The sequence below is a fragment of the Urocitellus parryii genome, chromosome 6 (assembly GCF_045843805.1).
Source record: "Urocitellus parryii isolate mUroPar1 chromosome 6, mUroPar1.hap1, whole genome shotgun sequence".
Classification (NCBI taxonomy): Eukaryota; Metazoa; Chordata; class Mammalia; order Rodentia; family Sciuridae; genus Urocitellus; species Urocitellus parryii.
In genome coordinates, this window is record NC_135536.1 from 69,676,445 (window position 1) to 69,702,644 (window position 26,200).

Consider the following 26,200-nt stretch of genomic DNA (forward strand, 5'->3'; position numbering starts at 1 on the left):
GCAGGAAGTAGAAACTTCCATTGAGATATCTGATGGTGGCATAGTGAGCAACGGAGAGCAGTTAGCAATGCTAGGGATTTCTTCTAAGAATATCCATGGGCCTCCAGGACTGCTTATGAGTTTGTTCTATAAAGGCTCAAGCTGTTCCATAGGTTTCACAGTGACTATAAATATAAGTGATTATTGTCTGTGTCTAGGATACAGCTTTGTGACCCAAAGGGAACAAAAAACATGAAGGCAACATAGAAGGAAAAACTAACCCAGACCCTGAAGGCATCTCCAAAGTCACTTAAGTCAAAACCTGAACAGGAACTCCCCAGAGAAAAACCTATGAAGCTGAGAAAAAAGCAATGTGGCAAAAAAACTATCCAAAAGAAACAACCATGAGCTAGGAGTGTTTTTGTTTTTATGGATTATTATTTGTATTCACACAAAATACAAAAAGTTTTGAAGAACTTCATAAAGGCTCTCTTCCTGGGTGACCTCCCATGCTTCTGTAGACATAACCAACACTGCAAGAAGATCTTCGTCTTTTAAAAGGCATCCAAAGTTGATTGTTTCCTGATGCTCTTGGCAATACCCTCTAATGCAACCAAAGCAAGCTGAAGGCATTCTAGCAGCTTTTCCTGATAAGTTCAGCTACTATGTCTCACCTCCTTCTAAAACTCCATAACAAGAAAGTCTATTTTTATGGCACATAATTAAACCAATTTAATGATTTTATATTGGCAAGCACGATTGTTTTTATGATAACTAATGGCTTCAATGTGGAGCCACTGTACTTTGAAAGATTTTAAGTTCTGTGCCATCCCAAACAACACATTACTAGCCAAAAGGAAATGGAATGGGTACACTTAAATTAATGAGAAACAACCTTCATATAATTCTTCCTATATTTAATAAGTAATCTTCTGACTCCATATGGGAAGATGCTCTGACCCTGTCCACGTGGTCAGGAGAAAACATGCACCTCCTCTTGGAATTGATATTAGAAGTCACTTCACAGCCAATCCCTTTAACTTCCCTACATGTTAAGTTATTTCCAATTAAAATCCCTAAGCAAAGCGATTCTTCTCCAACCTCTTCATGTCTCTCCTTAATTAAGAAGACCAGACTCAAGACTGAACTCGGGAAAAGCAGGATCACAGGTCCTCATCCAGATTCAATTAGCTTAGGAGCACAAGTAGCACAAGGCCAGTTCATGGTACCCAGTGACACTAAGCTTGAGGTAGTTTGTCCCTTACTGCTTCTGCAGATCAAATGTCAACAAAGGTTGTTCTAATTTCCTAGGAAACAAACACTCCTCTTTACTCAAAAGTATGAATCACTTGAGAACAACTGAGCATACTTTCAACAAGTCACTCTTAAAAGTCTCTTGAAAAAGGAATTATTGTCAGCTGATAGAATTCCTTTTATTGTTCACTCTTAAGTAATAACAGTAATAACCCGCTCTGAGTAGAACCTCCCAGTATAGCAGTTAGATGAATTTCAATAGCTTGTATTATTAGACCATTTAAAATTTTTCGCCTATATGGATATAAGACCTAAGATGTTGGTTTAAAAAGGGTCTGTTTTTAAAAGATTGTCTTTTTAGTGCTATACACTTCATTTTACATTTTCAGATCAAATTGAAATAGGTAGCCAAGTTGTCATCTTTACCAGCATTTTGATGAGGTCAACAAGGTGCCCTGTCCATGTATGGACATCAGAGCTGTGGGCAGGGGGAGGCCTTTTGTGTGGTTTATTAAGATGTACACATGAGGTACCTTTTCCAAACTAAGGGGATAAAAGACAAAGATTCTATTTTACCTCTGCTGAAGTCTATTTAAGACTCAATTTTTTCCATAAACTAGGCTTATCTTCAGATAACATCTACTTGCTTTGCAAATCCAGCCCGGCTTCCTGAGCCCTCTTCAGAGTATCTGAAAATTGTTTTGAGTTTTTCTCTGTTGTTAAAATTACTTCTCTTAGAAAAAGAAATAAATATTAAAAGTTTTTTTTTCTACTTCAAGCATGATTCTGAGGAGAAAAAGCTGAATACTAACTATGTGCCAGGCTTTTTGCTAGGCACAACTGTGATTTCATTGATCTCTCTTTTAAAAATCTTATGAGGTAGGTGTTATTTCCATTCTCCAGTTAAAGACACTGGGCCATGGGCAAGTTGATTAATTTTCTTAAGGCCACACAGTTAGCTGAGTTTCATTCCAACCCTGGCTAAGACATACAGTCTATGCTAACTTTACAACATTAGACCAGTTTCATTTCCCCTATCTTTAAGTATTTTACATAATTCCACAAGTTGTAGGAAAATGACTGCTTGTTAATCTTGAGTGTCTTTTGGTTTATTCATTTATTCTTCCTGAATATATGCTGGTGGATGCTAAGTGTACTCAGATTATTAATTTCTTCAATTCTCCCATACCTATGTTGTGTGATCTTTTTGTTGTTTCTGTTCATAGTTTTGCTTAAACAAATGATTCATTTTTCAAATTAAAATGCTCTTTCCATTTCAGGATTATCCAGCATTTGCTTTCTGCTTTTGTCTTGGCTCAAACAGAATGGAATTTTTTTTTTAAACAACAGTTTCATTTAAAGTAAGGAGAGATTATCACATGTGTTTTCTGCTCCTATTTCTTTATTAAAAAAAAAAGAATCTGCCTCCATTTGGTTTCATGTCACTTATAAATAATTCTTCTCTACTTATTTTTTGGATCTTGTCATACTGAATCCTCTGTGCTGCAAAAGGATATCTAGATTTGGGGGGATTCACAGTTTGATGTCCACACTGAACCGTCAATTCTGTCTATTTAGTGGCTAGGAGAGAGAAGCACTTTCTCTTAACCTGATGGTAGTTTTTTACTTAAATGATGCTTTACTTGGTAGGAAAAGTGTTTTGGTTTTCCAGTGAGATCATATAGTGTAGCCTCAATATAAAGCACAGTGACTGACCAAGAGGTAACAATAATTTGTAAAATATTGTGAGGTCTACACACTGTCAAAAAATATGTTTCAGACTTCCTAGTAGCACCTAGCACTATGGAGAAGGTGAAAATTTGAGATCAATCACTTAACTGTCAAGGAAGGGAGTTGGAGTTAACAGTGTCTGAAGCGAAGGACAACGCAACACCGTCCTCATTTCCCCTTGCAAACACGGTGGGGATTCTTTCTCAGGCCTTGTGCAGGTGGAGTGCTTAGGATAATACACCCAAAGGCATTACAAATTCTTCTTATTTTAGAGAAGGCAAGACCTCCCTGACAGTTATGCAGCATCAGCAAAAACAGGGTCCAAAACAACTGTGCATCACACAGGGAGCCAGTGAAGGCGAGGGAACTGCGAGCAGGTGTTCAGCTGCCTGGTGAATGGTCTATTTAAAAATTCAACAATAGTCAGAGGGGAGCAGAGAGTACAACAGCCACCACCATGACTGGTGAGACCAACATTTCCCAATTCAGTGTAAACTCTTGCCTTGAAAGAAGGCACACTACAAAGCAGATTTTTATAAACCCGGTACATCATTTGTTCTCAACAATATTATTCATAAAGTGTGCTCTTCAGGAAAAAAATCTCTGAAGGAACCACTCATGCAACAAAAATCAGGGCTGCTTCCATGTCAAATCTCCCCACAAGATATTAATCATTAGCTAGATAAAATAGGCAAAAGCAGCTTTCTCACTGCAGAACCAACTAATTATCTTTCATAACTCTTTTGAAAAGCAAATGTAGATGTAAAAGCTCAAGTGAAAAACATGTTAGATGCATTTGTGTCTAGACTTTGCCAAGAAAATAAGGGAGTTTAAGTGCCCAAAATCAAAAGATCTTACTAAACTAGAATTTCAAATCAAGGTTTAAAAAAAAATCAGCCTCCTATTTTAATGCATCTTGTCTTTAGAATTTTATGTTTATACAATCAGCTAAGGGTGAACGTTGCTGTATTTTCAAGATGTACATGCATCCTATATGGTGAATAGCACCAACATAGAAAAGTTATAAAAATAAAAAATGCTTTTCAGGCATCCTTTCCCTTAAATCGCTGCACATTCCTATAAACTGCATCATATGAACACTATTGGAAAGCAGATCAAGCACACAAGGATATCTTTACTACACCAACCGAAAACCTTTAACACTGGGTGGGTCAAGGGAGCAGAAATTGAAGTCCAGGTGATTATTAGGCACCACAAAGCAGGGGATGCAGGCAACATGTACAGCAAGAAAATATGAGGGGGACAAACCCAAGGCTGTGTGTACAATATATACAGATTTTTTTCACATGTAAATTTTAAAGTGAATGCTGCTATTATACGACTGCATGAAGGAAAGCATAACGAGGCTGCTCTACTTCCCTTTAAACACAAGGCATAAAGAGAGTAAGGGAAGTGAAAAGCCAATTCTTTGTGCCACGACTTAATCAATCGCACTCAGTTCTACTCAATGACAGAGCCACACTCAGCAGTTAATGGATATAATGCTGGAAAAGCACTTTGAGGTCTTCCAAAGAAAGGTAGGGTAAAAACCCAAAGGAGCATGGTTTCATTACGTAGTCCCATAACGGAGCAGCATATGTATGAAATAAGAGACTTAATCTGCAAATTCTCATTCTTCCATAGGAAACCATTTCTCTCCAACACTGAACCCTGAAATCATAGTAGAGTTCTCCTCTGCCCTAGTCTGGTCTTGTCAGGATAACCATTACACACTGCAAGGAATAAATATGTTCTTCAAGTGTTACAGCCTACACTTACAATCTGTCAAAATGTAGAGCGGAGGAGGAGTTGTGTGTTTTTGACTGTATACATCCATCACTAGCTATCACTGTTCCCACAGACAGGAAAAAGTCAACAATGAAACATAAAAGCTAAAAATAAGTGACTGAGCAATTGCTCAGAAAAGCTTCACATTGGGCACTGGGTTAAATGTACATTCCTTCTCTTTTTGTATTACTGCCAGTTGAAAGTAATTGAAATTAAGAGCTCAGAGGTAGGGATAAAGAAAATAAACATGCACTGCATAAATATGTAAAAGTTAGAAGAAAAATTTCATGCTCATAACCACACAAAATCAGTGTTCTAAATAACACATGCCCAGAATGCAAGTAATGACTAATATATGTTGCTGCAAATACCATGAAAAAAATGACATTTATAGGCACTTCAAATGCTCAAAGAAAAACTTAGTGTCATTCCATCTAAGCTGAAAATATTTCTTCATTCAGGTGTTTACATGTTCATTTCCAAGAGCCAATCAAATCAACATTTATTGAAGACTCACTGTGTACAATTTATCACATTCTAAAGATGGAAAATGAGCATGGTTTACATGCAAGAGTACATTCAAAATGCATGTCTGAGTATATATGATTGACAACAGAAAGATATAACTCAAAAGAACACCAGATTCAGAAAAATTTGTAACACCATGACTTCAATAGGTTTTTTTTCTGTTGTTGTTGGTTTTCTTCTCATTCTTAGGAATTTGTTATGTGAGAAAGGCAGCATAAAAACCTTGAAAATTACAAGTTTGAAATCTTACACGTTCTAAACTACTCTTACCAACAATAAGTTTTTAAACTCTTTTCTAGTTTCAAAAATGATTCATGTAAATAAAGTCTGATAGAAACCATTATATGTAAGTGAGATGAACGAGGTATTTAATTAATACAAATTTATTTTGTAAGTAGAAGTTTATAATATTTACTTTTAAGGTAAATGGTTTTTTTGACAAAGGGAAAAACATGAAATAAAGGATTATGAATTACAGTTATATTTTCTTATGAGCCTCAGCATCTGATTCATTTCTGCATTTTGGAATTTTTTGCATTGAGAAAAATCTGTTCATACACCTAAGTTATCGCAAATAGTAACATTTAACAGCTCCTTTGCAATCTCGGGTTACTCTCCAAGTGAACAGAGACAGTAGGGGAAGCTTCATCCCACAGTGTGAACCAAAACTCAATAATGTATTAGCACAAATTAACACATCATCAGTGGTCTCAACTATGGTAACATTTTCTTTGTCGTACACTTGGCTGTGTGTGTGGTTTTCTATTACAATATTTAAATTCAAATAAAACCTTCAAGAAACCCAAAACTCAGAATGTCCTAGGGTTAGTAAATCTCTCTTTGAAAGCTTGAAAAGCTTGCTAGGACACAGGACACACTAGACTTTGTGTCAGTAGCCAGCCACGTAGGTAACCAAAGCAGACATAGCCCACAAATGCCAGCTGGCACACCTAGGATTCCAGCAAAGTGTGCCATCTGCAGATCTGCTGGCCTTTGGTATCCTTCATTTCCTCCCAGTGATCTTGCTCCTCCTCTCCACTGCTGTTCTGGCCCATAGCAATCCAGCCAATCATCTCTTTACGCTTCATAGTACGCCTGTTATAAATGGAAATCATCAATGTGACATCAGAGAGCTGAAAGAGCGCCACCTGGAAAACAAACGTCTCCTTATAAACAGGATTGGGCTGACCACGGCGAATGGATGTCTTGCATCGGGACATCTCTTGGCCCACAGAATTGAGTAGAAAGAGTTTTCCATATGTATCTATGGGAAACAAAACAAAACAAAAGTAGGGTTGGGAGATGAGAGAACACCAGTGTTTTCTGTTTTGCTAGTTTAGTTTAATATTTACATGGCCTGCAAATTTTTCCTTTCAATGTACTGATGCGTACTCTTGGGCCCAGTCCTTGCTTTGGGAGTAACACAGTTCACATAAATTATTAAGGACAGGGATTACTACATTGAATGCCTGATGTTTCATGCCACTCCCTTCCAACACATTGTTCATGTTCATTAGAACCTCTACTTGCACAGGGTGTGTACATAGGTGCACCGGTAATGTGTGTGTAATGGTGTTGGTTGACCAGTTCTTCACATATATACATATATTTTTATCTATGTATTTTTTTCATCATCAAAATACTGCTTTGTGACTGAGTTAAAGAGTCATTTCTCTTCTCATTATCTGTTGTCTGCATATCCTTTGGACCGCCTCATTTACTCCAACCCTCCTGCTCTCTTCCTTCCCCTTTCCCTTTGGTGCACACTCTCCACACCCTCATATCCCAACTGATACCCACCTTTCCACAAGTGCTATGAATTAAGTTCCATTTGGATATCACTTTATTCCAGAAATCTTTACTGACTTCTTTCTCCCACTAGACCTGGTTCAGATAACCGTTCCGAATCCTCCACCAAAACCTAGCCTATCACCTGTATCATCACTGAACACTTATTTGTCTGCAAAGACTGTCAATTACCCAATGGTAGAGAGGAACTGCCTGTTCCCATCATGTCCCTGAAGCCTAGCCCAGTGCCTAACATGTGCTCAACCTTCGACAAATATTTTGTGATGCATGTTCACGACTAGCCAGAAATATCAACTTTCTTTCTTCTTTTAGTCTCAAGTTTTCAAACTTATGAAACAAAGTCAAACCTCTCCTTTTATAACCCCTGCACTGGGATGCTATAAAATAGTCACAAGAATAATATTTTTAGTTGCTTATAGAAAGGAAAGAAAACATCCAAATTTTACCAACATAGTCTACTTTTGCCAAAACTCCTAAATGGAAATCATCTCAATTATATTTTATTAAATCACTGAATTTATCATTTTTTTAAAAAAAAAACTTTTCCCTTAACTACAGTTTTTACTAACTCAGATGTGTATTGCGTACTTTAAATACTTCAAAAGGTTAGGGTGTTTTCCAAATTCCATCATTCTGTACATTCTTTGCATGCAGGCAGCTAGCTGATTAGTGTTTACAGCTCACTTCCCCACCTAACGACCAGTCAAACTTTTTAAAGTGTAAACCCAGATCTCTGTAATTTACTGTTCTCTCCAAGAGCACTATAAAGTAGGAAAGAAATTACAACCTGCAGTTTTCTTTGTATGTTGATCTTTTTCTATTCCGGTTTGATGTGTTATTTTATGCACTTATCTGCTGAGAAACACAAGGTGTGAAATTACACTTCAGGTGTGAAAACACTTCTCTGTCTCAGAAACAGGGCTCTTCACTCTTCAAACTGTTCTACAGAAAGAGCTGTCAGAAAACCGACAATGGGGGAGTGATTAGCATTTCCCTGGCTGTACAGCTACAGGATTCCTAGGAAAAGTCAATCCAGTCACCAACCAACTCTCTGGCAATTCTTCTGCCAGTCACAGCATCAAGAATCGAGTGGATTTTGCAAACAAAGACATGCTCATTTTATAAAGAGCAATTTCGAGCTGTATGCTGTCACAAGAACATTTTCTAATTAAAAGAAAGGCTGCTTACTATTGAACTGCCATTGCTGAAATTGGGTGATACACACATGACAATGAAAGAAAATAATTTTATAATCAATCCAGCCTGAGGATACGTGACCCAAGGATTGTTCTAGTTCAAAAAGGGAAGCTTTCATCAACCTGTGTGGACTTTTTAAGGCCAGAACAGAGGCCAGGGTGAGGAAATGGAAAAGTAGGGGGAGCATGATGGGAGTCTCTTGGGGTTCAGTGACTTACTCTGATGAACATCAGTAAGAATGGCTAGAGAAGGAATCCAGTTAAATAAATATCCAGTTTAAATGACCTCTGTTTTAATTCTTTGGAAACTGATAATAGTTGCTACAAAATAACACTGAACAATGTTTTATTTTCTGATGATGATTCAGAAAGCTTTGTAGTATCTTTAGTAACTTCAAGCCATTATCAAAGGCTGAATGGGTCCTAATCCCTTAATAATTCTGACAGCTACTTTATTGATCAATTGTCTTGAGCTAAAAGAAGATGCCAATGTGCTGAAACCATATACTATCATATAATCTCCAATTTATCGTGACATAAAAATGATCATTTGGAACTCAAAAGACAGGTGTCCCAAGGGTCAACATGGTATTCAGAGGTGATTAATACAGCCCACACAAAATGTCTGTCCATTCACAGCATAGTATTCTCTAAATTGTACTAGAGACTAAATCTTCAGAGAAGGGTTGGCAGGGAGCATGATTCACAGGGATACAGAGCAAGGGAAAGAAATTTTGTCATTTCACTTTCCCTTCTCTTTTCATTTATTAATACTTGTAAAAATTTTTAAGACAGATAATAGAAAACAGCATCCACACATCATCTTGTGATAGCCAGAATTTTTCATATTTGCTATAGATATTTTCTTGTTTTTGTTTGATTTTTAAGAAGTATTACAATTGAAAAGTCCTTGAGTATCCTTCCTTGGTCACGTTCAACTTCTCTTAGATTTAGAGTTCATCATTTCCATGCATGTTTTTAAACCAGTACAAATTTTGCAGATGTAAATAAAAATATCCAAAATATATTTAATAGTGTTTTATACATTAAAAGTATTTAACCATCATAGTGTATATCTTCCTGAAATTTGATTTTTTTGTTCAGGATTAATTTTTATTATCCCAATGTATATATACCTGTGATTCATGTATTTTATCTGCTGTATATATTGTTCCAATATATTATTAAGACACAGTTTGCTTTCAATTCTCTTAATTAATGGACATTTACTTATAACAACCAAGAATTGAGATTTGGGCATGGTGGAGCCTGCCTGTAATACCAGCAGCTCAGGGAGCTAGTCAGAAGAATTGCAAGTTGAAAGATAGCCTCATCAACTTAGCAAGGTCCTAAGCAACTTAATAAGAGCCTATCTCAAAATAAAAAAGGCTGGGGATATAACTCAGTGGCTAAGTGATCTGGGTTCAATCCCAAGTACCAAAAAAAATTCATTTTTGGAAGATTTCAGTAAACATTTTTCTCTATTTTGTATTGAACCAATATTCACTGATATTCAAGAATTTCTCCAGGGTGTACATGAGAGTGAGTTACTACATTCTTTACAAATTCTAGATGCAAAATCTATACCAGTATATCCATTACTATTATTTTCTCCCTCTCTATGGCTTATCTTTTTGCTTAGTTAATGGTTACTTTTGTAGAACAAATGTTTTAGATTTTTATGGAATCAGGTTTATACCTTTTTTTCAGTTGATGTTTTTATTACAGCTTTTTTTAAAAAACTATCTGAAATTCAATAGTCTCCCATATTTTCTTCTGAGTTCTAAGAATTTGTTTTTCATTAGAATTGACCTTTGCATGTGATGTGAGTTAAAGATTTAATTATTTTTTTCCATATGGCAAACATTATTGATTAAACAATCCATTATCTCCTAGGTGATCTGTAATTACATATCTGTCAGATATCAAGAATACAGGCTTGAGTGTCTTTCTTAAGCCTGATAATACTCATTATCATCATTTTATACTATGTCTTGATATCTACTATGGATAATAACTTTTACCATATTTTAAAAACTATCTTAGTTATTTTAAACTCTTGCTTGGTTTAATTGGTTCTTGTATATGAATTTTTTAATTAGCTTGTCAAGTTCTGTACTAAACAAACAAAAGAAATAAACAAAAAAAATCACTGTTGGAATTTTGATTGGGATTGTACTGGACTGATGGATTAATGTGGAAAAAGCTGTTGTTTTCACAATACAGAAGACTCTCATCAATGAACATGGTATATCTCTCTATTTAGTTTCTTTTGCATTTCCCAAGGGTTTTGTCATTTATTTCCTACAATTGCCTTACTTACTTTTGTTTAATGTTATTTTTGGTATCCTGGAAATTTTGTTGCTTTTGTAATAAAAACTCTACTTTCTAATTGTTGATGTATTGGACCACAAGTGATTTTGTATAAAAGAATTATTTAAATTTGTGGATTCTCCTATGCTTTAAATGTAGACAATCAGATTTTCACCAAATAAAGGAAGTTTTAATTTTATTTGTTCTTATTCTACTGAACTACCTAGAATGTCTACTATCAAATAAATTTCCTTTCTATGCCACATTAGTTGACATTCAATACCACTTTCACCTATCTAAAATCTTTCCTATACTCAAGGGACATAAATCCGTAAAACTACATTCCCCTAAATCTTTTGCCTGTAAGCTTCCAGTTAGATTCCACCAATGAAAGCTACTTGTATGATACAGGAAGTGGGAAAAAAGGGAAGCCAAAATTCCCTAGAACAAGCTGCATTGTGCATTGGCATTAATGGATGACAATGGAGGAACTCTGTCCAAGACATTTAGAAATTCTCACGAGACTTACCTCTTCTGTGTACACACAGCTCAGAGTATAAGGACATCTTTCCCGTGATGTCTGCTTTAATTTCCTGAAAATTGTCTTCCACATTTTTATTCTCAGACTTTCCAATAGTTAAACAACTCCTAGCATAATATACCAAGATTATTTTCTGTTTTACTAACAAAATCTTACTGATGTAATAACTGGTAATCTCAACTGGAATTTGCCATCATAAAATAATAATAACAACAACAATGATAATAAGAAGGAGGAGGAGGAGGAGGAGGAAGAGGAGGAGGAGGAGATTTGGTCAAGAAGTAAGAATGAGAATTGTCTTAGAAGTTATGTTTCAGGTAATCAAGAAACCAGTATTAGGGCTGGGACTGAGACTTAGCAGTAGCGCACTTGCCTGGCATGTGTGAGGCACTGGGTTCGATTCTCAGCACCATATATAAAAAAATAAAATAAAGGTCTATCCACAACTAAAAAAATATATTTTTAAAAAATCCTTAAAAAAATAAGAAACAAGTATTAGAGAATAGAACAGAAGAAATCTACAATCCATGTTGTGTGAGTAAAACTGCCATTTGCTACAACTCAGAAGGAAGAACATATGCCTAATGAGTTTGTTGCTCTAGGGAAAGAGATTGAAAAAAAAACAGAATTTAGAAGCATGTATTCAGTATTATTGGCTTCATTTGGAACGAAGAGGGAAAGGTTACGCTTGGGAAAGAACTAACCACTGTGTAAAGAAAAAAAAAAGAGAGAGAAAATACAGAAACTCAGAACTTTTTATAGTTTGACAAGCTGATTGTTTCTAAACCTCCAAACAGTAAGAAACTCAGTCTTTGAACAACAAAGGCCTACTAAACCTCCCCAGGTAAATAATGTGATATTTAATTCACATCAAATATCAAATTATGGGTGTGGACTTTCCCAGCAAGAGCTTAAAATAACTAAGTTTTTAAAAGATGGTAAGAGTTATTATCCATACTAGAAACAGAAACATTATAAAATGATGATGATGAGTATTATCAGGCTTAAGGAAGACATGTGGACTCTTGATATCTGATATATATGTAATTACAGATCCCCAGAGAGATGATGGATCATTTAATCAATAATGTTTGCCACATGAAAAACATACATTGATTTAATGTCTATGTCGAATTTCCTTCCATTTTAAGGCTGAGTAATATTGCATTTTTTGTATACCTTTTGCTTGTTTGACATCACTTTTCAAATTCCATTGTTCAGAACTGGGCTGGGTTTTGAACAATGAAATTTGAGAAATGATGTCATCGTCAGTCGTAGCTATATTGAACTACATTTCTTGCTCTTCCTCAAGCAAGAAATCTCCCAGGCTGTCTCCTCCCCTTCCAGGGCAATGAGGGAGGTCATGGGTTGAAGATCAAATTTTTTTGGCCCATTAAATGGAGAAAGCCTGCATACCTTGGTCAGAGCCAAGAGGAAAGTTACATGATTCATTTTGGACTGTGATGCAAAAGAGCTTTTGCCATGTTAGGCCACTGAGACTGCAGAGTTTATCTGTAGAAATATCACAGGCTAGTTCGCATTAGCACACCTGCTACTACACATCTGCTAAAGTTACTTTTATCATTAATGAATAGTGCATTTTATCAAAAGCTTCTATTTGCATCAATTGAGATGATCATGTTTTCTTAGAAATCAGTTAATATGTGAATTAGACTAACAGATTTCCTAATATTGAATCATTCTTATATTCCCAAATTAAGCTCAATTTGTTGGTAATTACTTTCTTTTTTTCCCCCCATATATACTGTGAAGCTAGATGGGCCCAATATAAACTGCAGTTGTATGTGAGGGATAGTAAGGAAAGGGAATGGGGAAAGAGTAGAAGAAAGAGAGAAATATTAATATTATATCTATCTTTTACATGGCAATTTTTGTTCCCTTTATTATGACTATTAACAGTTTCATTTATAGTTACTGTTTTGTTTCTACTGTTTATTTCACATTCGTTATACCATTGAAACATTTTGGCTGTTTTCTATTTGATTTATAGCATTTTCTTTATTCTCACGTCTATTGGTTTGAAAGATTAAAATTTTTAACATGTACACTTGATTTAATGTCTAAAGTTTATCAATCTCTCTGATTTTCTCTTTTCTAATCTCTTAATTTTTAGAAGAGTATTTTAGAGCTGTATTAAGTTTATAACAAAGTTGAGCAGAAGTGTGAAGATTTTCTATGTACCCCTGCTCCCACATACATACAGCCTCTTAATCTCTCAGTTTCTCCCCTGACACATGGCATCTGAACAACTAGCTCTTACATGAGTTATTCACAACTTTGTTTTACAATAATATCCTCTGATATATCTTCAATGAATTTCTTTCCAGTTTTAAAAAAACATGTTATAATACATGTAACACAAAATTAACATCTTCACCATTTTTAAGTATACACTTCAGGGGTATGAAGTAGATTCCTAATGCTGTACAACCTACCACTATCTACCTCCAGATCTCTTTTCAGCTTGTGAAAACTGAAACTCTACACAAATTAAACACTAAATCTCCATTTCCCTCTCCCTTCAACCTTTGGCAATCACCGTTGTTCTGTCTATCTCTTATTATTTTTACTATTCTAAACATCCTCATATAAGTAGAATTATGCAGTATCTTTTTATGACTTGTTTATTTCACTTAGCATAATGTCCTCAAGGTTGATACATACAATATATCAGAATTTTCTTCCATTTTAAGGCTGAGTAATATTCCATTATATATATATATTGTTTATCCATTAATCCATCTTTGAACATTGAGGATGCTTCCATGTTTTAAATATTGTGAAAAATGTTACTGTGAATGTGATAATAGAATATCTCCTCAAGATCTTGTTTTCAGTTCTTTGGGTTACATAGCCACAAAGTAGAATTGTGCAGTCATATAATAATTTTCTTTTCCTTTCTTTGTTTTGAGAAACTGCCATACTGTTTTGCAGTGCTGCACCATTTTACATTCCTACCTGCAATGCAAAAGGTCTTTAATTTCTCCACATTCCCACTAACCCTTGCTATTTTGTGGGTTTTCTTTTTTAATAGTAGTTACCCTAATGTGTGTGAGGTGATCTCTCATTGGAAGTTCATTGTATTTTCCTGGTAACTAATGATACTGAGTATCTTTGCATATTCCTGATGGCTATTTTTCTATCTCCTTTGGAGAAATATATATAGTTGAGTACTTTACCCATTTTAAAAAACAGATTGTTTGGTATTTCATTTTTGAGTTTTAGGAGTTCTCTATATATACTGGATATTAATCCCTTTCCAGATATATATATCTTCCAATCTGTGGGTTGCCTAGTTACCCTGTGGTTGTCATTTGATGCAGTTTCCTAACTTTCATATAGTTCAGTTTGTCTGTTTGTTTTGTTCTGTTTTTTTGTTTGTTTGTTTGTTTTTTCTTGTGCCTTTAGTGTCATGACCAAAGAGTCATTGCCAAATCAAATGACAAGAAGATTTTGTTCCACATTTCCTCAAAGAATTTTATATTTTAGGTCTTCTACTAAATCATCAATCTCTTTTAAATTGATTCTTGAATATGTTAGGTACAGGGCCAACTTAATTCTTCTGTATGTTGATATCCAGTATCCAGTTTTCCCAGTAACTTTTTTTTTAAACCATCCTTTCTCATTAAATGGCATTGACATCCTCGTCAAAAATCACTTGACTATATATCATAGTCTCTATACCCCCTTAAGTACCTTAAAATTCTCTGATTTCCATCTCCCTTCTCAACCTTTCTGTTCTGTCTGCTAGAATGTTACTTCCACTTTTTCTCCTAATACTGGTCATTTTTACTACAGTTCCTTTTTTTGTTTAATACTTATTTATATGTTTGACAATTTCTGTGTTCATTATTCCTTCTTACATATTATTACTCCCTTCTAATTTCAATTTCTTTCTGCTGAAATACACTATTTACTAATTTACTAGTTCTTTCAGTGGCAGGTGAAAACTTTGGAGGAAATATCTTTATTTTTCTTTCCTCCAGAGAACAAATTACTGAGTGTTTTTATCTCAAGACTTTGCTATTATTGTCCCACTGTCCTCTGGCTTCTGCCAGTACTGTTAGGAGCCCATCCTCTCAATCTGCTCTCGTTCCTCTGTAGGTAACTGTGTTTTCAAAATATCTTTCTTCAGATAAAATTCACATACCATGGTAACTGTCTGGTTTTTTCCCTCCTGCTTTTAAAATTTTCTAACTCTACTATCACTATGAGAATTAAATGAGTTAATGTAGAACAAGAAATATCACATAGGCACTCAATGAGCTAGTGCCACGTCTAAATCTTCATATGAACTGACCATAATTCTGAGCACATACAGTGGCTACTACTACCCTATATTTTAAAAGGATTTTAAAAGACACTCGTGTGTCCTATATGTGTTCAATTTCATTGAGTCCTTTTTCCCGTTGTACTTCGTTGATAGAATGTGCACTCGGCATCCCACTTGTTCTTCACACTAAACCAAGGCAGCTTGACTTGCTTTTTTGTTTTTCTTTCCTCTAGTCTCTGCTATTGTGAGTGCCTAACAAGGTTAATATGCTGCTGCTGCTAAGTATTATCATTTGGGTTATAATTATCACGTGTGGCTAATCATGCACATGCTGAGAAGCTGAGAAACTTCTTGTTTTGAACTGGAGGGGACATCTTAATGATAGTTTTTGACAAGGATCATTATATGTGTACATGTACACATATATACACAATACAGTAGCACAATGTAGAGGGAGACAGGACAGATGAAGATGCAGAAAGAGACCCTGCCAACAGAATAGCTAACTTGTTTTTAAACATAGCACGTGGATCCATAACATTCACTTGTTAACCTCATTTCATAGAAGAGGAAATTAAATTCAGAGAGGTTAAATCACATGTAATTGGGTGGTAGGCCTAGGATAACAACAGAATAGAGCTGTTAAGTCGTTACTGAATTGCCTTCCCATGAAGTAAAATTTGAAAGACTACCAAATATTTCTATTTCTTGATAACTTTTACAAAGGTGTTTTGCAAATGCACATCCAGAGTTCAGATTTCTACCATATTTCACACATTGCTTTTCCCCCTGGACCATCAGCCATGCACAGACCTGGAAACTTTGCCATCAAAGCCTATACCATTTTAACTGTAAAAATGATAATATTCTGAACACCGACCACAAGCAGTGAATGGGATATGACCTTGAAAATAACTGGAAACATACTTGAAACACTGCTATATGATTTGGGCTAAGAGTACTTCCTTTTGTCATACCGCTTACATATTTTTTATGAATAGGATCCCTGGGCTAGTTTCAATAATTTTCAAGTAGCCTACTTAACTTTCCTAACCCATCTACATGATCAAAAAAAAAAAAAAACTAACACTTTATAACATGGGCATTTTCACCACCAAAAGGTAACAATTGAACACATCTATTTATCTGTACTATATGAGCAGAGAAAAAGGTTGAAGTTGGAAAGAAAAAGATGCTCAGCCTCATGCTTTCTCTGCTTTCTCTGAAGATGATGTGGCTTATGAAGAACACCACCGAGTGTACCCTCAGCTTTAGCTGCTTGTTACCCATCTAGCCAATCCAAGATAAAGCCAAAATAATAGAATTAGATCTTCAAGTGTCATTTAAAAAATATTTAATTTTTACTTGTAGTTGGACACAATACCTTTATTTATTTACTTTTATGTGGTGCTGAGGATCGAACCCAGGGCCTGCCACATGCTAGGCAAGTGCTCTACCGTTAAGCCACAACCCCAGCCCATGAAGTATCATCTTAATGTTAAAAAGAAATGTAGGGGCTGGGGTTGTGGCTCAAGCGGTAGTGCGCTCACCTGGCATGCTTGGGGCCCGGGTTCGATCCTCAGCACCACATACAAACAAAGATGTTGTGTCCGCCAAGAACTAAAAAAATAAATATTTTTAAAAAATTTTTAAAAAAAGAAATGTACTGCCAACCATGGACAGTCTCAGCCCCTATCTATAGCTGAGACTCATTTTTTCTTGCTGGTTTTTTAACCCACTTGAATTAACTGACTTATTCTAGAAAAGATTGGCTTGTTTTCCCCCAATGTTTTGTAATTAAAAATTCAAATATATGGAAAATTTGAAATAATTGTAAAGTGGAGATCTACATACACACCACCTGAGTATTCAATTGTTTTCTACTGCTCCATTTGCTTTCTCACACAACTGCATCTCTCCATACAGCAATCCATTTTAGCTGTAGCAAGCATTACTATCCACCCATAAACATTTCTGAATGCATTTTGTTAAATAGAATTCAATATTTTGTGGCTCTTTTTTTCCCATTTTTTGGTGGGTGCATGGTATTTGTACATAATGATGGGATTTGTTGTTTCATGTTCATACATGCACACAATACAACAATATAATATGACCAATATCATTCCCCATAACTTTCCCCCTTCTTCCCCTCCTTCCTTTCCTCTACTTCTCTCCCTTTGATTTTCATGAAACACTCTCCCACAACTTTCTTTTCCTCTTTCCTCTCTAGTTTCCACATGAGAGAAAACATATGATCCTTGACCTTCTGGGTTTGGTTTATTTTCCTTAACACAATGGTCTTTAGCTTCATCCATTTTCCTGCAAATGACAAAATTTCATTTTTCTTTGTGGCTAAATAAAATTCCATTGTGTGTGTGTGTGTGTGTGTGTGTGTATGTGTGTATGTATGTGTGTGTGTGTGTGTGTGTGTGTGTATACATTTTCTTTATCCATTCATCAATTGAGGACACCTAGGCAGGTTCCATAGTTTGGCTATTGTGAATAGTTTGGCTATTGTGGGGCTATGAATATGTGTATCAATCTATTGCTATAGTTTGATGACTTTCATTCTTTAGGATAAATACTGGGGCATGGTATAACTGGGACATATGGTGTTCCATTCCTAGTCTTTTGAGGATTATCCATACCAATTTCCATAGTGGTTGAACTAACTTATAATACTACCAACAGTATAAAAGTGTTCCTTTTACTCCATATCCTCTCTAGCATTATGGTTTATGTTCTTAAAGACTGCCACTTTGATGTGAGATGAAATCTTGGTGTAGTTCTGATTTGCATTTTCCTAATTGCTAAGGATATTAAACTTTTTTCAGATATTTGTTGGTTATTTATACTTCTTCATTTGAGAAATATCAATTTTATTCATTTGCCCATTTATTAATTGGTTTATTTATTTTTTCATGTTAAGTATTGAGTTTTTTTAAAAAAAATATATCCTGTATATTCTGTTAGAAGAGTAACTAGCAATTTTTTTCTCCCATTCTCTAGATTCTCTCTTTACATTCCTAATCATTTCCTTTGCTGTACAGAAGCTTTTTAAATTGATTTCATTCCATTCATTAACATTTGGCATTATTTCTGAGTTTTAGGGGTCCTATTGAGAAAGTTATTGCCTATGCCTATATGCTGAAGTGTTGACCCTATGTTTTCTTCTAGAAATTGAATAGTTCGGGGTCTAATTTTTAAGTCTGATCCATTTTGAGATGATTTTTGTACAGGGTGAGAAATAAGCATCTAGTTTTATTTAGTCAAGGATCAGATGACTACATGTGTGAGTTTGCCTCTATGTCTTCAATTCTGTACCACTGGTGTATGTGTTTGTTTTTGTACCAGTACCATATAGTTTCTGTAGCTCTGTAGTATAATTTTCAAGTCAGGTGTAACAATACCATCAGCATTGCTTTTCTGGCTTTTAATATCTTTGGCTATTCTGGGTGTTTTATTCTTTAAACTGAATTTTAGGACTGTTTTTTCTAGTTCTGAGAAGAATGTCATTAGTATATGGGAATTGCATTGCTTTTGATAGTATGGCCATTCTAACAATATTAATTCTGCCTGTCCACAGACATGTCTTTTCATCTTCTGAGGCCTTCTTCAATTTCCTTCTTCAATGTTCTATAGTTTTCATTATAGAGGTCTTTCACCTCCTTGATTAGATGTAGTCCTAGGTTTTTTGAATTCAAATAGAATTATTTTTCTGGTTTCTTTCTCAGCAGATTCATTGTTGGAATATAGGAAAGCTATTGTATGTTGATTTTGTAACCTGTTACTTTATTTAATTTGCTTATTAGCTGTAGCAGTCTTTTGGTGGAGTTTTTTGAATCTTCTAGGTATAGGATCATCTCATCTGCAAACAGTGATAATTTGGCTTTTTCCTTTCCTATGTTTATCACTTTTATTTCCTTCTCTTGCCTAATTGCTCTGGCTAGAATTTTGAGCACTATATTTAATAGGAGTGGTAGGATAGACCATCCTTGTCTTGTTCCATATTTTAAAGATTCCATGTTCTAAATGCTTTCACTTTTTAGCCATTTACTATGAGGTTGGCTTTGAGTTTTTCATAGACTTTGTGATGTTGAAGTAGGTTGACTTTATTAATAGTTTCTTCAGTGCTTTTATCATAACCACTCATGCTAAATGTTGTCAAAGGCCTTCTCTGTATCTATTGAGATGAATAAGTGATTTTTTGTTCTTGATTCTATGTATATAGAATGGCATTTATTTATTTGTTGTATTAAAACTTCTTTGAATCTCTGGAATGAAACCAACTTGGTCATGTTGTAAACTCATCTTAATATTTTGTTAAATGTGATTTACTAATATTTTATTAAGTATTTTTACATCTAAATTTGTCAGGAATATTTGTAATTTCCTTTTCTTGATATGTCCTTTTGGTATGAGTATGACATTACTTCATAGAATTATTTAGACATGTTCCAATCTTTTCTATTTCATGGAATAATTTGAGGAGTATTGATATTAGTTCCCTAAGAGACTTCAGCTGAGAATCCTTCTAATCCTGGGCTTTCCTTTGTTGTATGTGTTTTTATTACTGCTTTTATCTCATTGCTAGTTATCATTCTATTTAGGTTCTCTATGTCCTCTTGGTTCAGCTTTGGCAGATTGTATCTTCCTGGAAATGTATCTATTTCTTCTAGGTTTTCCAATTTCATGGAATATAAATTTTCAAAATAGCCCCTAGTGACCCACTGGATTTCTGTAACCTGTAGTAGTTTCTCCTTTTTCAGCTCTAATTTTATTAATTTGGGTCTTATTGCTTTTGCTTTTGGTTTGGCTAAAGGTTTAACAGTCTTGTTTAGCTTTTCTAAGAACCAACTCTTTGTTTCATTGATTCTTTTATATTTCTTTCTTTTTTTTAATTCTCAAGTTCATTGATTTCAATTCTGATCTTAATTATTTCCTTCCTTCCACTGGTTTTGGATTCGGTTTGTGTCTTTTCAAGGGCCATCATTAGGTTATTTACTTGGAATTTTGCTTATTTTCTTATGTAGGCACTTATGCTCTAAACTTTCCTCTATGAAATCTGTTTCCTTTTATGTCCTTCATAATATAACCTCTTATGTCTCAGAGGTTCTGGTATGCTGTTTCACCATTCTCATTTCAGTCTAAGAATTTTTAAATTTCTCTCTTGATTTCTTCTATCACTCATTCATTATTGAAATGTGCACTGTTCAATTTCCATGTGTTTATATAGTTCTTTAGGGCTTTTTGATGTTAATTTCTTTTTTTTTTTAAACAGAGAGTGAGAGAGGAGAGAGAGAGAGAGAGAGAGAGAGAGAGAGAGAGAGAGAGAGAGAGAATTTTTAATATTTATTTTTTAGTTCTCGGCGGACACAACATCTTTGTTGGTATGTGGTGCTGAGGATCGAACCCGGGCCGCACGCATGCCAGGCGAGCATGCTACCACTTGAGCCACATCCCCAGCCCTTGATGTTAATTTCTAATTTCATTCCATTATGAACAGATAAGATGCAACACATTATATCAATTTTTTATATTTGCTAAGAGTTGTTTTGTAGCCTAAAATAGTGAGAAACTGAGAAGAAAGTGTGTTTGTTGTTGGAAGAAATATTCTATAGATGTCTGCTAAGTCCATTTGATTTGTATTTTTTACATCTGAAGAGTCTTTTCTGAATTTGTGTCTGGATGACCTATTTATTGGTGAAAAGGTGTTTTAAAAGCATCCAGTATTATTGTACTGTTGTCTATCTGAGGCTTCAATTTAAGTAGTGTCTCTTATGTAATTAGTTGCATCCACATTTGGGACATAATATTTATAATTGCTCCATATTCTTGACGGATTGTTGCCTTTACCAGGATGAAGTGACCTTCTTTGTCTCTTCTGTTTAATTTTGGTTTGAAGTCTGCTTTGTCAGATATGAAAGTAGCTACTCCTACTTATTTTGGGGCTCCATCTGCATGGTATGTCAACTTCCATCCTTTTACTTTCTGTCTGTGCCACCTGTAAGGTGCATCTCTAGCAAACAACATATAGTTGAGTCTTATTTTTTTAATAAATTCTGCTAGCCTATGTCTTTTAATTGGAGAGTTGAGACCATTTGCATCAGTTTTATTACAGAGGTTTATTAATTCTTGTCATTTTGATTTATTTATCATGTTTAATTTGATCCTGTTTCTCATTTGCTTATCTTGTCTTCAAATGATATTTCTTTTGTGAGCTCTGAGGTTTGTTTTTTATTTCTTCTGTATCGAATATTTCTTTAAGTAAATTCTGTAATGCAAGTTTAATAGTAGTAAATTTTTTAGTTTCTGTTGATCTTGGAAGGATTTTATTTCTTATTCAATTTTGAAGGATACAGCTTTACTGGATATAGCAATCTTGATTGATAGTTATTTTCTTTCAGGATTTGGAACACATCATTACAAACCCTCCTGGTTTTAAAGAGTTTGTGCTGAAAAACTGGAAGTGATTCTGATTGGCTTGCCTTGAAATGTGAAATGTGAAATGTTTTTCTCTTGAGGCTTTTAAAATTGTATTTTGTTCTGTATGTTAAGTATTTTAATTATAATGTGTTACGAAAAGATCTCTTTTTGATTTATCTATTTGAGGTTCTGAATTTTTCTGTATCTGTAAGTCTATCTCATTCTCAAGATTTGGAAATTTTTCTGTTATTATTTCCCTGAAGAGATTATCCACTCCATTAGCCTGCATCCCATAATCTTTCTAAATTCCAATGTTCCTTAAATTTGGGCTCTTAATGTTGTTTCAGATTTTTTGTTTTCTGATCTTAGTTACTATTTTCTTTCCTTTAATGCTATCTGAATGTGTTAGGCTGGCCACATTATCTTCTGGCTCTGAAATTCTATCTTCAGCATGATCTACTCTATTAGAGAGACTTTCAACTGAATATTTTATTTGATTTATTATGTCTTTTATTTCCAAGATTTCTGTTTGGTTGTTTTTCAATATCTCTATCTCTGTATTGAATTTCTCATTCATATACTGCATTGACTTTCTTAATTCACTCAGTTATTTTTCTGTTTTCTTAGAATTCATTGATCACTTTTATAATGATTCTTTTGAATTCTTTGTCTGATATTTCATTCACTTCAATATATTTGGGATAAGTTGCTGGTGAATTATTAAGTTTAGGAGGTATTGTGCTACCTTGCTTTTTCTTATTTCTTGTATTTCTATGTTGGGTTTTATGCATATATTTGGAGTTTTTCTCTTAAGTGTGGGCCTTTTTAGGGCACAGTCTTCACTTATCAGAGTGTCTTAGAGTGATCTAGATTGAGACTCCCCTTGTAGGTATGGGATCCACATCCTTTGTGCTCATTATGTTTTTTCTGTGGCAGTGGATATCCAAGAGTGGCATCTGAGGGTCCACTTCTAGCCATTTCTACTTGAGGTATGGTCATTCATTTGGGTTATTGTCTCTTCTGTTCTTTGTATTAAAGTCTATATGAAGATTGAGTGTCATCAGTTTGTGTGTGAGAAAGGTACACACTGTCTTTTTACTGAGTTTAGTTCAGCAACAGAGGCTCTACCCTGTGAACTTCTAGTGTTCGTATAGGTTCCCAGCATCTCACAAAATAGGGCAAAACGACTTATGCAGGCAATATATAGCATTAAAATAAAAATAACGGTTCCTACTATGCCATCTATAATGTTAATGACCACACACACCAAAAAAAAGTACAGAAAAGGTGGGATAAGCAATTACCAACACCAAAACCAATAAGTAATCATCAAATCAAGCAGGTGTCAACTATATCATCCACATAATTGCAATATTACAATTATTAATCCAGTAATAATTGCAACAGCTTTAATTGTGGGGGCAGGAATTATATAATCCTATTATTTCTAAAATATTGTAAAAATACAGTTAAAAGAAAACGTAATAGAAAGGTAGAAAAGAGTTTATAATTTCACAAAAAGTAAACACAAAGAATGCAGAAGAAATGTAGCAATTGATGGTTATAAGGGGGGAGGAGAAAAATAGAATAAACAAAGTAAAGGGAGTGAGAAAGAGAGAACAGGAGAATTTGGCTATTAGCCAAAGGAGAAGAAAAGAGAAAGAAACAAGATAAACAAATAAAGACAAAACAAAACCAAAATATACAAACCAAAACCCCTAACCCTCAAAAGGCAAGGCAAGGAAAAACAACTACATTTTAAAAATGCTAAAATGAGGGGCTGGGTTATGGCTCAGTAGAAGAGTGCTCACCTAGCACATGTGAGGCATAGGTTTGATTCTCAGCACCACATAAAAAAATAAATAAAAATAATAGCAGATGGAGTAAAAAATTAAAAACAAACAAAAATTATATAAGTACATATGTCCATGAACCAAGCACCACAACAAGAACACAGAAATTTAAAACAATGCTTAATGATAAATGAGGGAATCATCTCCACGGAGGTGGTCAAAATAGTTGAAAAGAATGGATGGTCATTCTATGCCCAACTGTTGTTCTTTCCATTTCTTCTGAGAAAGCAAGGGCTAGGGATTGTAAACCCTTGCCTCTTCTTTGTGTTGCACACTGAGCTGCCAGTTGGAGTGGCTCAAGACTGAAGCTGGCTGAAAGAGTTCTCAGCTTCCTTCTCACCAGTGTGAGGTATGAAGGAAAGGGAAGCATTGTCAATTGAAGTATTGTCTTCACAGACCAGATCAACACAACTCTCAGGTTGGGGCTGCTGCAGAGTTCTATAGGAAGAGTTCTGTTGGCTGGAGCTTTGGTCTAATCAGGCCTCAGAGGCTCTGTTGGGTGTTATCTACTCTGGCAAGACTAGATAAACACACCCCTCAGGCCTGGCATTTGCCAATCTATTGCAGGGTGGTTCTAGATATCAGGAGCCTCCTAAGACTTCTACTTATGGGGTAGGGGACTCAATTCTCCACACACTCTGCTGCCCAAAAACACAGCCTTCCCAGACTTTGTCCCTGAGCGTATTCACACTCTCCTATCCAGATTCCTGACCCACTTCAGCTCATCACATGAGTTGCCAGACTCAAAGGAAAAGTAGTCGAGTTCCCCTTCACTTTTCTGACTTGACTCATTCTGGGAACAATTCCTGTGCCTCTTTCACTTTCACTCACGTTCTGCTGCCCAAATCCTAGACTGTTCAATAGGTGGCCTGCCTGGAGAGTATAGCAGTTGCTATGATCTCCCAGCTCTGCAGCTGCTGCATAGGTGCCTCAAGATAGCTCCCCCTTAAGGTCTCTGCAGCCAGTTGAGAAACAGCACTATTCAAGCACCCACTTTATAGTTCAGGCTCTGGATCAGCCGAGTTTATATTGTTTTTCTGATTTCAGGTTTTTCCACGTGAAATTCATCCATTGTGTTTCTCTCTCTGTTATCCCTCCCTCTCTGAAAAACCAGTATTGCCACCACTTCCACAACTGGCTTGGCTTCCAATATTCTCTTTCTTCTCTGTATACTGTGCCCAAATTTCTGAGTCTCTAAGATATTTTGATTGTCCAATATTGAATTTTAGTCAATCCTTCTTTCTCCCACCTTGTTGAGAAGCAGTACTCCTGTTGCTTGAATCCCAAGCCAGAGAGCAACTATGAATGTACCCTTCCTCTCACTGGCCTTCTAGAATCTCTCTATGGTTCTTTTTGAAGGTAAATTTTAGACACAGTAAAATTGACAAAGCTAAGTACCATTCAGTGAGTAGTGATAGATACACGCCTCTATTCAGACCTTTTGCCAAGCTATGCAACATTCCTTTCACCCCAGAACATTCCTCTGTTTTTCTTCCTACTATAGGTTAGTTCTGCCTGTTATAGAACTTCATACCAAATGATTCATGCATTGGATATTCAGTAAGTTTTTGTGATTTTTCCATGTTGCTTTAATTTTCTTTCTTTGTATTGATAATTAGTATTCCATCACACAAATATATCTTAATTTGTTTACTCAGTCAATCTCCTACGGATGGACATGAGGACTCTCTTTCACTTTTGCCATCATGAATAAAGCTGCTATGAACATTCTTGTGTGTTTTTGGTTTTTTTGTTTGTTTTTTGACTTATGGGTTAATGCCTAAGAGTGGAATTTCTGGTATAAGAAATTTTCAGGTCTTTTCCCAGAGTGGTTGTTCTATTTTTCACTTCCACCACCAACGCTTTCTCCACATCCTCATCAGCCTTTTTAGTTTCAGCCATTCATTGAAGGTAGTAGAGACTCTGATTGGTCTGACTGGTGCTGGTGGGAACTCACATCCCTTTCATTGCTCCCACAATCTCCTACTATCAGTGTGAAGCCAACCTCACTGGGTCTCACCTTCCACAAGGTTCTCACCTCAGAAGTTGGCAGAGGTTATAGTACTATTTCCACAGCTTATTTGTGCCAAGACCCTAATCCAGTAAAAGAATTTCATCTATTATTTGTCTGACACCTCTATCTTGCTTAGGAAGAAAAGTTTAAAATATCAAAACAATCATCTGACTGGGTCCAGTTGGCAAGTTCAAAGCTATCTTTTGTTTAATGATATATTCAGAGGCAAAAGATTCTCACTTTTAATTATGAGCCTTTGTCTCTGTTTCCAGCAAGATGTAAAACATTAACAATATTCTAGACTCGAGTTCCACCCATTTTCCCTCCCATTCGCCCAAGCACCATTCTTTCCATGACCACAATCACTCTGGGAAGAAGTGGGACTGATGTCCTGTTTTATGGGGGAAGTAACACCACCTGAGCTGACAGCCACAAACACAGTATTTGTGCCTCCTGCTCACGTTAGTTTCC

At 35.4% G+C, this 26,200-nt stretch overlaps 1 protein-coding gene across 1 annotated transcript in view; it reads right to left on the minus strand.

Moving 5' to 3' along the window:
• Positions 1-6,230: 6,230 nt before the first annotated feature.
• Positions 6,231-26,200, minus strand: part of Syt16 (synaptotagmin 16) — a 128,666-nt gene continuing 108,696 nt past the window's right edge. Inside the window, exon 8 of the mRNA XM_026385200.2 lies at positions 6,231-6,544. Within this exon, the coding sequence (XP_026240985.2) occupies positions 6,231-6,544 (314 nt within the window). The remainder of the gene's footprint in view (positions 6,545-26,200) is intronic.